This window comes from Sardina pilchardus, chromosome 24 (assembly GCF_963854185.1).
Source record: "Sardina pilchardus chromosome 24, fSarPil1.1, whole genome shotgun sequence".
In the NCBI taxonomy this organism is placed as follows: domain Eukaryota; kingdom Metazoa; phylum Chordata; class Actinopteri; order Clupeiformes; family Clupeidae; genus Sardina; species Sardina pilchardus.
The window spans coordinates 27,230,473-27,245,021 of NC_085017.1; the positions used below are offsets into that span (position 1 = coordinate 27,230,473).

General features: G+C 41.3%; 1 protein-coding gene and 1 long non-coding RNA gene across 2 annotated transcripts; both read right to left on the minus strand.

Moving 5' to 3' along the window:
• Positions 1 to 4,133: 4,133 nt before the first annotated feature.
• Positions 4,134 to 10,387, minus strand: LOC134072254 (uncharacterized). Its single transcript, XR_009937142.1, has 8 exons — positions 10,217 to 10,387; positions 9,977 to 10,103; positions 9,649 to 9,721; positions 9,327 to 9,522; positions 9,145 to 9,216; positions 8,618 to 8,719; positions 6,634 to 6,813; positions 4,134 to 4,847 (listed from the first exon to the last, which is right to left on the minus strand). It is a non-coding gene; the product is annotated as an uncharacterized LOC134072254 (long non-coding RNA).
• A 606-nt stretch (positions 10,388 to 10,993) lies between these two features.
• On the minus strand, positions 10,994 to 14,224 carry otud6b (OTU deubiquitinase 6B). Its single transcript, XM_062528842.1, has 7 exons — positions 13,990 to 14,224; positions 13,392 to 13,543; positions 13,181 to 13,288; positions 12,482 to 12,794; positions 12,124 to 12,185; positions 11,816 to 11,922; positions 10,994 to 11,626 (listed from the first exon to the last, which is right to left on the minus strand). Exons 1-7 carry the CDS (start codon positions 14,057 to 14,059, stop codon positions 11,542 to 11,544), a joined length of 897 nt encoding a protein of 298 aa, XP_062384826.1. The 5' UTR covers positions 14,060 to 14,224; the 3' UTR covers positions 10,994 to 11,541.
• Between the last annotated feature and the right edge of the window lie 325 nt (positions 14,225 to 14,549).

Consider the following 14,549-nt stretch of genomic DNA (forward strand, 5'->3'; position numbering starts at 1 on the left):
GCGTTTTTGATCATAGACTGTTGTGACCACCACAAGTGTATGACCTGATTCCTCTTTTATAAGCCTCAAGGGCAGTGTCTCATCAATCATGTCCCTGTCACCCTGTTAATAACCAGAGAGATAAAGCAAACATATTTATTACCCGGCTGCAAACTTTACACTAAACATCTTTATGTCGCATCAATTTGAAACCTGAAGCCAATATTGTTCTTCAGAAACGAGATTTGCAATGCCTCAGTCGTATTCTGTTCTATCGTTATGGACAACAAGCAAGTCTGTTTTACTGGACACCATTTCACACTTTACTTATCAAAGACCGCACTTTCCATTCATGGCAAACGTATTTCCCTTCCTCCAGTTGCAATGGCATTCCTATCCTATACATGTGAACGTCGGGAGTGAAATGTCTGGAGATGGTGTACCTGTTCTGTCTTCTCCTCTTCATGGCGTCACTGCTGGGGTGTGTTCCAGAGAAACACACTGCCATCTAGCATCCACTTGAATCTCTGCAGGCTGATGGAGAGAGAGTAGCAAAATTGATCCACAAGCCATCATGCTGACAATGCCTTGGTCCTCTGCCAACAGCTCGATAAGGGCTTTTTCATTCAGCCAGAGATGTGAGACAATAGATTTCCCTGATTGGAGAGAGCTCTATTCCAGCTCTGATAGTGGTTTGCCATGTGCTATTGAGTAGCTGTTTTTCCCCCTCTCACTCCCCAAGACTTAAATACGTCAATCTGTGGCACTCATTTTAATCATTAGCGTCAGACAGGATGTAAAGAGCCTGCTTTGTTTCACTCAGGCATTTCTGGAAATGAACAGTGAAACGTGTTTACCTAATCTTTGTTTACTTTCTCGGTCTGTCTTTTCAAACATGGCGAAATATGAATGGCCTCATTCATACACTTCAGCTACCCTTCAAAATATTTATTTTCCTGTCTGGAATTGGAAGCGAACATATGCAAAATGAATAAGAAAATCATTAATCTCAAGGGTAGTTTACTTCTAAAATAATCTGTCCAACCACTTAACTGACACAATGGTGGTGTATGTTGAACAGATAGAGGAGGTACAGTAACATTGGTTATATTCTGCATTCTTCAAATCGCATAACATAGCATTCTTGTCTATAGGGATAATGCAGCTGTTTTGGCACAGAGAATAATCAATCAATCGATTTTTTTTCAGAAGAATAAAAACCTTTTCAATTGTGTGGAGGCACACATGTAATAATGCTAAATCTCCTCACTTCAATTCTGCATGTCAAATTGGTAGTAAGAACGTTCTAACAAAATAATTAATTTTAAAACAAACACAATAACATGTATTCATTCAAAATGGACCCAAAAATGGTAGACTTCAAATAAACATCCAAGTCTACTGTCAACATGAACAACATTAGTGTGGTGGCTGGTTGAGCCATGCCTTGCGCACGCACATTAAATATGTATATCGCCACTGATCTGGAGTGCATAATTAACACAGTGAACTTCAAATGAACAGAGTTCATAGTTTTCATGTCATGCATTGAAAGTAACCATGGAGAAGCACAGACAAGACAACGTAAGAAGAAAGTGTAAATTGCGTCGAGTGTCTGGGCGCACTAGTGTGTGTGTTTGTGTGCGTGTGCAGTCGTTGTGCGAGCATGTGTGTATGAGCAGCTGGGATGTTCATATCTGATTTCCTCGGAGAGAGCGGAGAGAGAGAGAGAGAGAGAGAGAGAGAGAGAGAGAGAGAGAGAGAGAGAGAGAGAGCAGCCGGGAGAATCTCTTTGGTTTTAGAGGCACACACACGCCTAATGTAGACTATTAAAAAGGGCCACGGTGAGCCTTCTCCATCTTTTCCCATACATCACTCTGAGTGACTTCGCCTGAAGCTCCCTCCACTTTTTTGAGCTCTTGAAATTAAAATTTATGCACAGCTACTTTATTCATTGCCTCCTTTTACTCGTCGAGGTGGCAGAGATACGGTCATGATAGACAATGCTCCCCAAGTCATTTTCAGAACCAGCTAACTGCGGCAATTAGAATATCAGGGACACGGCTGTGGCTTCTGGTCGTGTCGCAGTCTGCAGTCCTCCTATGATAACAATCTAAAAGTGTGAATACAGACACACACACACACACACACACACACACACACACAAACTGGTGATGTACTGATAATCAGCATCTGTGTGTGTGTGTGTGTGTGTGTGTGTGTGCGTTCTTTATAGGTTTTTCAGAGCACATGTTTGTTTGTGTGAAACAAGGTTAGGAAAACAACAGGAGCAGGAGGAGGCGTATTAACAAAGCGAGCGAGCGGCCGGCCTGCTCCCAGCGAGCGCTTCATGGACACGAGGAGCTGACACCAGACACCTCCTCAGGCTACTGCGCTGCCCCAGGACTCAACATCTGCTCTTTAGAATAATGCATGTTCCATTCCTCTCTTCCCCTCCTCCCTCTCTCTCTCTTTCTCTCTCCTCTCTCTCATCTCTTTCCTTTCTCCCTCTCCACACATTCCCTTTTACATTCACATACACTGAGGTTTCTAACCCACAACCACATGCTCAGTATTGGCAGTGGCAGTGGACAGCAGTGACCTGCCCGTAACAGAGGTGCTGAGAGGGGTGGGGGGCGGGGGCGATCATATGGTGGCCTTTACTTACTCTAGTGGTCCGTCAGCGGTCCTCCAGCACACACACACACACACAGCCACACACACACACACACACACACACACACACACACACACACACACACACATAGCCACACACACACACACATAGCCACACACACACACACACACACACACACACACACACACACACACACACACACATAGCCACACACACATACACACACACATAGCCACGCACACGCACACGCACACGCACACGCACACGCACACGCACACACACACACACACACACACACGCGCACTCACAGACAGACAGGCGGCCAAATGGGTGCCAAAGAGCCTGCTGCTCTGATGCCCTTCATTTCCGCCACACTGCCTAATGACCAGCAGAATTTGTTTGACTACATTTTAAGACGGGGTCCACACATCTGTTACCCCTAGCAGCTGGAGGAAGCTAACCACGGCATTGTGCATCAACGACTGCAGACACCACACTGCATCTATTGCAAGATGCAACATCCATGAAGTGAAATTAAATGTCAAAGAGGAACATTTTGAAATGGTTGCTTTATCATATAATGGAGATAGATAGATAGATAGATAGATAGATAGATAGATACTTTATTGGATACAATATAAATAATGGATACAAGTATAAAAGCATGAAAGTAATCTACTTTTATAGCACAATGACTTAATGATGTAAAGTTATGAATACATACGATGGGTTTGTATTCACACAATACAGGCATCATTTCAAAGGATGTATTTTGTGTTTGAGCCTAATTGCATATGATTAATGTGTCAAAATGGAGCTAAGCATACAAATTATAGTTCAAATCTTAAAAACAAAAGGGGGTATCGAAATTCCTAGCAACATGGGGGCTGCATTAGTAGAAAGTGACTGCTATGGTTCACTATGGATGTTTGCTGTTGCTGTTTGCTTGAATATACAGAGGCTTTGCCACAATACACTGGTTACCCTGTCCATGATTACCGCAGATGTTGGGAGGATGAATACCCGCAAATATGGTCAGCGTGATGGCCAGTAGCAATCTCTCCACCTGTGCTTTAGAGGAAGTAGGTCTGCTCAGTGATATAAATGGCCGTCTAAAAGAATGGGCACCTTTGCCTCTTTCTGACTGGACATCTTCTTGGACGTCATTATTTCCTAAGTGCACTTTTCTCTCCCCTGCACTTGCTGAATTGATTGAAACAAAATGTCACAATTATGCCCTGTAGCCCCCCTCCTTAATTATTCATCAATTAGCGGCTTTTTTTTTCTCCCGGACTGATTTTTCATTCAGTTTGCAGAGATGTATGGTTCCCCTGCTGTTAACCAGTCCAAAGTCATTAGTTTCTGGGTTTGCAATTAAACCTGATGCATAATTCATCAGGCCCAACTCTGCAGACAGCTCCAGAAGCTCTGGAGGCCTGGATGGAAAATTAATGCAGAGAAATGAAGTTTTCTCTCAGGTTGGAACAGATGCCGCTGCCCTGAACTGGAGGTGGAAACAAAGTGCGCTTTTGTGCTGTGGGCTGAAACGAGGTGCGATTGTGGTGGTGGCACACAGGTGGCGGGGAATATATTGTTAAACACAATCTACCGCCAGGACTGTGAGGGGCATCTAAAGAAGGCAAACGGGAGGAATAAATCTGGGGTGGACTCATTTAAGATGGAAGGGGCTGGTATCTTAGAAACTGACAGACAGGTAACATATGGTGTTTTGTTCTGGTGTGATAGAGGTTTTTTCGTTGTTGTTGTTGTTGTTTTTACTAAAAAAAAAATAACTTAGCTTAAAGACAAGCTGGGTTGAGATGCTTTTCAGAAGAGATCCTTCCTTTTATGGGCAAAAGTCTTACTTATATGAGGCACAATTGTGAACTTCCACTGAATCCACACTGAGCAACAACATGCAACATGCGCATCATGTCAGTGTGTGTATGGCCCAGTGTCAGTGATCCCATGCTGCCATCTGCTGGACATTAAAGGTACTCTGAATGTGACGGTTGCCTGACAGATTTTACACAAGACAATTCTATCCCACGATATTTAAATCTACCAGCAGAAATATCCCAAGCAGATCTGAACAAATGAAATAGGATTTTAATTCACTTTAAGATGTTGATGCAATTCCATAGTATGAGTGACCTTTCTCATTGAAGCAGGTGTAGGAACACAAAACCGCTCGAACCGGCACTGTCAGGTTCCTTTTCATGCCCATGTCCTGAGAGAAGCACACAGAGAATCCACATACTACATTAGGAACAGCTCAATTCTGTGGCTACACATGTTCTATTTCTATTTCAACTCTTTTGTTTATGACAGGGTAGATGTGCTTTAATAATGAAGTGAAGTGCAGTCTGTTTATGAGAAGGTAGACGTGCTTTAATACTGAAGTGCAGTGCAGTCTGTTTGTGAGAAGGTAGACGTGCTTCAATACTGAAGTGCAGTGCAGTCTGTTTATGAGAAGACAGATGTACTTTAACACAGAAGTGCGGTTTGAATTCATTGCTATTGGATGACATTATATATTTGAAAAACGTTAATGCAGTCCACAATTATGTATTTGGCCGTTTGCAGGCTAGTGCTACAACCATAAAAGTGTTCCTTCCTGTAAATGAGTGTCTAAATAAGTCTATAGCTGACATTTATGCTACTACACTATGTCAAAGAGATATTGCCATGGGCAACTCAAAGAATATGGTACCACTTTGACAGCTGAGTGCATAACACAGTGCTTCATAAAGCTCAACTGCTTCCTACATTTTACATTTAACTGAGTCTCTATTCACTATCATATTTTCTGAAAATGAAATCCAGCAGTCTTGATATCTCACGTACGTGTAACAATTTTCTACATTTATTTGTTGACAAGATTACCATGATTAGAGTTTTTATTTCAGCCCCCTGCTATGACCCTGCTATGACCCTATGTCAGCTGCTACCTTCAGTTTGAACAGGTCTCTCTCACTAGAGTCTAGCTGATAATGCAGAGCAAGACATTTGTAGCCAATATTTGTAGGCCTTGTAGTTGACTTGTAAATATGACTTTTATTTAGAAGAAAGAAAATGACATTGCTTTGCAGTCTACCATAGTAATGTAACATGGTGCATGAAAGTTGCTTAACTCATTCCTGAATATATCATGAAGCCAATGGTTTTATGAATGTGCCGTGCATGCACCCGTCAAGTAATATGTTACAGAGATTCTCAGTGCACACAATTTAACCTCATTTGGTTATTGCAAGGCATGTGTGTATACATTACAAGGCATTCTGGGTTGTTTGAATTTTTTTTGCATTTGTGTTATTTGCTGTTATAATGTAGCCTGGGTTTTCCCATACTGCCTTGCGCGGTGATTTCAATCCCGCTGCTAAGCCAGTCTGGAAACTAACGCCCTAATGTTCGCCTGATGTTGGCGAACCAATCACAGAACATCCGAGAAGTTTCCGTTGCCCTCTTGCGTCTACATTCGACGCCAAAGGATTTACGGCAGCCCTTAGCGTTGCATACGAACGAGTTGGGTGAGCTATGCGCATTTGATAGACATCCGCGGCGCCCAATGAACGGATCTGGGCATTTTTTCAAATACGAGAAAATGAACGTCTGGTTGCCAGACCACGTCTCATTTGAGAAGTGGGAGGCGTTAGCCAGGCTAGTTATAATGCGTATTCACTGCAAAAATCGACTGGATATGGTGGTGTTTTTTCTTTTCTTTTTTTTTTATTTGCATCGTCCATGAATTTCTACTGCTTGTTGGTTGTCAATTAATTTCCCAGGGGGTAGAAGCAATTCCACCAGAATAAAATGTGTGTGTGTGTGTGTGTGTGTGTGTGTGTGTGTGTGTGTGTGTGTGTGTGCGTGCGTGCACGCGTTGTAAGTACATATTTCCAAATTCAAGTTTAACCTAAGCGCTTTGTTCTATGCCATTTCAGTAGCTAAGGCACTTACAGTACATAGTTTTGTTTCCAGAGTTTATAGATTTGAAGTGGAAGCTAAGTGATACATACTTTTTTGAGGTTGACAAACTGGACACACTCCAACCAGGTGGTGAGGAAAGGCTTGTGGCAGACGGCACACCACCCCCACTGAGACAGCATGCTGACCAGCTCAGGGTAGAGGGGTAGTGTCCGGTGAACCACCGACCACTCGTTCCTCTTCTCCATCAGCACCTCCCGTGCGGCCAGCTCCTACAGGAACGAGCTCAGGTCATCACAGTCAGTCACATACAGCCTCACCCACAGTAGCCTCTAGTGTAGCACTGGGCTCCATCTCTCATATGAGGTGTCAGTCAAAGTAACAGGTAGAGGAATGAACACAAGGGCGGTATCGGAGGCATATAAAACCTGGATGGGACAAAGTGGTGGGTTGTCACATTGTTTTTTTTTGTTTTTTTTTTTAACTGAGTAGGTGTGATTTCCTTTATTCGGGTGCATTCTAACAGGTGGCCTGGTGGAGACGGGGGATACTTTTTTTTTTTCGTTCTCATTTCATCTTGACTGCACAATTGAGCCTGGCTGAGCTGAACATGCTTTCCAAAGTGACAGAAATTGCACTGCTTTTGGGTTAAACCACAGGTTTGAACTCAATATAGCCTAGGCCTAGAGTTAATATTAAACTATTAAACAACAGCTAGGTTCAGGGCTGGCTTTAGCCTATTCATTTGGGTGGGCTGGTAGAAATTTGCGGGGGGCAACAAAGCAAAGTGGTGAAATTGGATCAAAAATGGCAAAACATAAACAGAAAAATCGGTACTACCTAGTTCGAGTTGCTGCAGCCAACAGCAGGGATAGGCAGCATTTGTGATACATGTATTTAAAAGAAGTATTTCAAGTGCAAAATATATTGTCATTTGTATTTCATTTTGTTGAATAAAGTGGCTATATGAATTTATATGAAAATACTTTAAAGTTGTGCATCTTTGCAGTTGTAGAACTAGTTACATTATAAAAGTGCATTGAATGGTGCCTCTGACTTTTGCTGACTTGAAATTGACCCCAAGTTGTGTGATATTCCCGTTGCTCACACGCACCAACTTCAAGTTTCTTGAGAACTTTAATCATCAGTTTCTTGAGAACTTTAATCATCCAATTGGAACTCGTGGAGCCGGTTATGTGGTTGCCCTGCAACAAGTTGCCCCATGTATCGCTTAAAGCAACACAACAAAAAAATATTTTAATTAATAATTTGCCTAGACATGTTGTGCACCATGATATTGATAACTTTAATTATCCAACCGGAAAACACTTGGAACCGGTTATGTGGTTGTCCTACAACATTGCTCAATCTGGGCACTGATGATGTAAGAGACACTTTGTACCACTTGACCAGTTCAGTTGTGACTGTTTAAGTGCATCTCTGATACTGTACAGCATTCAGGTTCAGTCTCATAATGACAGCACTCAGTGACTTTGAGAAACAGAGATCTATGCCAAAAAATGGCCAGAATTTCCTTTTAAGGCATTAAGGCACATACATAGGCCTACTGCACAGATGTATACCAGCTAGCATTTGCATTGTTTTATTATCTTTTTTAATCAGGTTAGAAATTTTCAGATTACATGTCCAGATTACATAATTGCAACGGGGTTCTCCAATGTTTTCTCAGTTAGCCTTTTAAAATTATATCAGATTAGTAAACAGAATGTGCCTGGAACATTGGATGAATGGTTGCTGATAATGAGCAATGTAGATTGCATTAAAGATCAACAATTTCTTTCTACAACAGTCGAGAACCCTGCAATCATGTAAGCACATGATGTAATCTGAAAACTGCAGCCCTGATTAAAAAAAAAAGCAACTGATCTCAGCTGGTAATCTGTCTATAATGAAGTAGCATGGAAATGTGTAAGTGACCCCAAACGTTTGACCTGTTGTGTATCTATCTATTGTATTCTGTAATACAAATGACAAGTTATAAACATCAAAACCAATCGGTGCGTGTTGTGTAGGAGAACTATACAATGGGAAAGAGTACCTGAATTCCAAGCTCACCTTTAATGTCAAAACCTCTATCTCCTGAACGGACTTCATTAAGTCTGCATGGACAAGGCTATTGCCCTCACAGAGCAGCTCCTCTAGGGCAAGGAAACCAAACTGAGGCACAAAAGGAAACAAGACGGTAAGATGACAATTCAAAGTCTATTATTTATCTCTTAAGTCTCTCGTGAGTAAATGAAGACTTTGTCAGATATTTGGCATTTTTTGGATAAGCAAATAAAGTATTGGAATGGAACTGGCAAGCTCATCTTAGCCCCTGATGTACAGTAATTCATATATGAACACCAATTCCAATCACACTGTGTGTGTGTGTGTGTGTGTGTGTGTGTGTGTGTGTGTGTGTGTGTGTGTGTGGTGTGTGTGTGTGTGTGTGTGTGTGTGTGGTGTGTGTGTGTGGTGTGTGTGTGTGTGTGTGTGTGTGTGTGTGTGTGCGTGCGTGCGTGCGTGCGTGCGTGCGTGCGTGTGTGTGTGTGTGTGTGTGTGTGTCTACTTATCCATCTTTTTAGCCATCAACAACATACATCAGTGGGAAACACGGTCAGAAAGTTTCCAGCAACATCCAGTATTCTAAGACTTTTGCAGCCACTTATGCCCTTAGTGGAAAAAAAATAAAAACATCAACAAAACCGGACTGGGTTAATGAAAACATGAGTTGTAGTTCATTCTTAAACAATAGACAGAAGTTTCACAAACACCACTTTACCTCTGGCAGTTCATACAGGTTATTTCTTGCCAAGTACAGTTTCCTCAGATTTGACAGTCTGGTCAACTCTGGTGGCAGGGAGGACACTTTATTGTTGGTCAAATTGATTTCAGTTAGCTGTACAAGACAGCCTAGCTCAGCAGGGACAAACTCTAGCAAGTTATCCTTGATACTGAAAACCTCCAGATTCTCAAGGCTGCAAGAAAGCAGACTTGTGATTAGCAATATAGGCCAAATCAATACAACCCTTGTTCAAGAATGTCTTATGAATGAATACATGACATAAAGGAGGCATGTAGATTATTTTGTGTAGGCTACCCACCTTTTTATCTGTGGAGGTATTACTTTGATTTTATTATGGTTCACATTGAGAAGTGTAAGGTTAGGTAGTTCTTCTGTGGAGGACAGTTGATATTCCCTGTAGAGTTCACTCTTCATAATGTTTTCACTTGTCAAGACAAGTTAAAATATGCCCATAATAAACTGCATCAGCCATGCACATGATCTTGCCAGCTTGTAACAGGCTGCATGCCACAAGTGCATATTGCTAAAACGAGCTCTGATGAACATTGTTTTTTAAATTACACCATGTTGACAAGATTGTAAGACAAGGTGGGCCTGTCCAGATCAATTGCAAAAACATAACCTACCGAAAATATCTGGCGGTAAACTTTCGATCTTGTTTCCGAACAAATACAGTTTTCTTAACGCGTGCAGGTGATTCAGAACCACTGGAATCTCCAGAAGAATGTTATTTCCCAAATTTAGCTCTGTCAGCTGTAGAAGTTAGCATGCGTAAACATTATTTTCACAAAAATATCCGTACTCACTGTCAAAATAAGACAAAAGTAGCTTAACATCACATTTTCATTAAATGCATGGATACCCACCTGCTGTAGTGACTGCAGCTCTGTTGGTAAATCTGAAAGGAGGTTGTTGTTTAAATGCAGTGCCAAAATGCACTTTAGGCGTGCAACTGATTTAGGCAAGTCTGAAATCTTTCTCGAACTTAGACTGAAAGATTTTGCATTTGCGCTTAAAGCCCTTATTATTAAATTATTCGCCATTTCTTTCTTGGAGCTCGTTCCCATAGAAACCACACGCGAACTGTTGGGTGTTCTTTGAGACTGTTTCCCCCATGCAGACCATTAGAGGTCGTGGTTTTTTTGCAAGAGACTGGAGGTTTATCCGGCCAACAATATACGAATTAGGTATCAAAACAATAAAAATGCAAACCCTTATTGCCATTACTTCAAATGGAAAGGCAATGCAGTTTATATACAGAGAGAGGGAGGGAGAGAGAGAGAGAGACCTAGGCTATAATATATTATATTGACTGCAGTGGTGTTTGGACCAAAATGCACAGCTGATAATATTGCTTCATCTTGATCTTTGCTATGGCCTTCTATATTGCTCCCTTAACTAAGTCATTCATTAGGCCTACCCATTTACCTTCTGTTTTCTAAAATGGCTATCCCTGTAATTAGCCTATTATTCAAAGATTAATTTGCATTCACATAATGCTAATCTAGCCAAGGGTCTGTGCTCTTCATATAATAATAATAATAATAGTAATTGCTCCTCACTTCTACTAAACAAGATGGCATAGCACACGAATGAAGCATCATTACTCAGCACTTAAGTTTTCCAGGAAAAAGAAATGACTGTTTGATAGTTTGCTGAATGCACTTTTTATTTTAAGCGAAACAAACACTGTGGTTCCCCTGTGTGATTGAGAAGTCTTCTGATGCATGAAATAAGTAAAGCATACCATTGGGCCCACAAACTGTTAGTGAATTTACATCACATAAATCCATTCCCCATAATGGCTGGTTACTTAAGACCAAACAAAATGGTTACGTAAAAACCTACAGGCATAATTTACAGTAAAAATCAGCTCACTTCAGTCTCATCCTCAATTTGTGCCGTCTTCAATGAAAACACGGTTTTGATATGCTCCAACACAAAGGACCAAGTCTATTATGAACATCAAGCCAACACACATCTACACTGCTGAGAGTAGGACCCAAGAGCATTCGGAGATATGAAGCACTTCTTTATCTTATCCACTGCTGTTTTGGACAAGAGGTCTTTTTTCTTGGCAGAACTTCTTAACACCTTGAAACTGATTTCCTCAATGGAAAAGTAGGTCAGGCAATAAGAAACCCTTCGGCGTTGGGTCAAAAATCACTGGAGATTCAGGCATAGGGGCCCCTCAGCCCTCCTCCTCATTAGACAATTCTTTCAAAGGCTCCACAGAGTTGTAGTGTTCCCCAAGACCATACGCATGTCTCATGTATCTGAAAGAGAAGCATCGGTTACTGAATTCAGAATGTTAAAATGTACTTTTGTTTTACTGTAAATCTCTAATTACATGTCATCTGTACGATGGATTTCTTCAAGACAACATTCTGCAATATTTCTACTGTTTTTTAGTAATAAATAATCTAAATATTTTGTGTAATGTTTCAATATTCATGACTGCTTACACAAGGACAACTGGTAGCTTGTCATATTCTTCCCCGATCTTTATCAAAGGAGCATCCGCTTGGAAGATCTGTATGGGCAATTTTAGGGCCTCTGTAAGAGCACGCAGCTGTGAAAGAGGTTGACAAAATACAAAATCTTTAACAAAAACATCTGACAACAGCGTGCAAAGACGCCAGTTGAAGCACAGTCCAATATACATATCAAAACATATCAAGAAAGGACAGATGAAGAAACTCTTAGCATAAACAATACCGTAATGTAATCTTACTTTTTTAGAAAATAGTTTCTGAGCCAACTCTATACTCACCTCTAGCTGTCCTCCCCAGGCAGCAGTACTTTCCACATCACTGCAGTACTTCTCAAACTCATCTACAAGTACAATAATAAAAACAATAGCAGCAGGGAATCATATTATTTGCCATGCAAATACAATACTCGGCACACTACCCTGCCCACAACAGCAGTGCTCCCAATAATAATGAAATCCCAAAACACCCTCATTTCTTTTACAAAAACATTCTTTAACATGTAAACATAGAAGTCTGAGGGTAGCAATTTGGCTTGTTCCAAATGGACAGTATTATTTTTGTGCAGGAGGATGCAACATAACCGAATAGTATGCAGTGCTGCAGCTGTCCAGATGCCACCTTTACACCTGAACTCACCGGCTGAGAACATCTCTCCAGTGTTGGGGTTATTAAGGAAGGGCAGGAAGTCGTCAGCGTGGCACCTCATGTAATTGGCAGTCTGTGCACGCAGCTCTTTCAGACCCGTACCCTGCCCTCTGCCAGCCAGCTGGTCGTCGATGGCGCGATACATGCAGTGGCCGTCCGACTGGATCTCCCGGATCTGGAGCTGCCGCTCCGCCAGCTTCTGCTGGAGCTTCAGGCCCTCCTGGTGCCGAGAGCCCTGGAGATTCTCCACGGCGGCCTCCGCTATGCGGGCCTCTCGCTCCTTCTCCATGGCTGCCTTCTTCTCCTGTAGATAATCAAACCATGGTTGGGAACGAGTAACTTAACAAGCAAAAGACAGGGGTTCAGTTGGGATCCAGAAACTTAACAAGCAAAAGACAAGGGGCAAGTTTTTTTTTTTTTGTCATCACAGCAGCATCTCTCACTATTCAAGCAAGCATGCTTAGACAAGAGACAAATACAGCATTCTTGTTAACAACAAAGTTTTGCTTAAAGAAAAACGGCACCCTATATATTATTAGAAATCAAATAGAAAAATAAAACATATTGGATTTTGTGATGAGCATGATATTTAAGTAAACTGCACATTTTATTTTGCTATGCAAGAAGAGATATGCAAGAATTCATTTTAGTTGACAGTGTTCAACCATTCCCCTGAAAAACAATTCTCACCCGTCTTTTCTGTGCTTTAGAGGTGCGACTCTGTTTGCCATCATTTTGCTCTTCCAAATTTTGCTCTTCCAAAGCAATAGTTTCAATTCCATTTACAACTTCTTCAACCTGCACGTATAACAAAATAAAATACCAAAGGGAAAACATTAACTTGGGTCTACATGACAAGTTGTAACGCAAACCCTAAAGCACTTCACATTGTACACCTTACCTTGGCTGTGACAGCTGAGTTGGTGAGCTGTCTGAGTTCTTCCTCGTGTTTTTGATTGAGCTCTGCTTCTAGCCTGGCGATGTCGTCTGTCAACTGTTTCCTCCGTTTCTTGTCATTCTTAGGAACAGCATTTTTCATGCTCTGGATTTTGGCTGGAAACAAATTGAAAACTCAAAGGAAACGTTCCCAATAATCCGAATAATAAAGCTAAGTTGCTCATTTAGCAATATCAAAAATGACGTTCAGGTTGCACGTGCGTATAGAAATATAACGTTAGGTCAATTCACTCTTAGCTGTCACTACCAGATCTAAAAGTCAGTACTATGAACGGCTTACATACCAATCGAGAATGAGTTAACGTTAAATAATAGTGTCCTGCCAACACCGACATGATAACTTCGTTCGTGTTAGCTTGCTACCTGGCCACTTTGTTGACTATTGCTGCATTGTGTAGACTCCTGGCATGATCAGTAAATTTAATTGATTGGGCTATAGATGGGTTAATTTTGAAGTACCAATATGTACGTTGCATACGGTTAGTGGGAATAAGTTAGTCAGCGCAATACTAGCCAGCCATAAGTGCAATCAGTTGTCTTACCTTGTAAGTCTTTCTTTTCCTTGCGATGCTGTTTTGCAAGGGTCTCCTCGGCTGTTTCGGCTTCTTCCATTACTTTTGTAAATACGTATAAATTAAGATATGTTGGTAATTTAAATAGTGCACACACAATAATCCCTTAAAATCATGTAAAATCACTCCATTTTCACTTCAGCTCAGCTGTACTGCCCCATGGCTTTCCAACATGTTGCTAACACTAGCGTCTAGCATGCATCAGTTCAAGGCGCTCTTCCGGTCTTGTGACGAAAGCAATAACGAATAATTTCATTGGACCCCTGCACTGGAGGACTAACCACTGATATTTGACCTGCTGATTTTCTCATCAGTAGGCCAGTAGGACCACACAAAATAGACTGCAAGATGTGATTTGGTCTACAGAAAACGTGCACTCATTTGACTAAATTGTGTGCCCATCATTCTCAATTCTGCACACTTTTACTAAATAGTGCACTCATTTTACTAAAGTGCTCTCAATAATAAAAAAAAAAATACATTTAGTAAATTGTGCGCATGATACAGTATAGTAAAATGTGTGCACGATT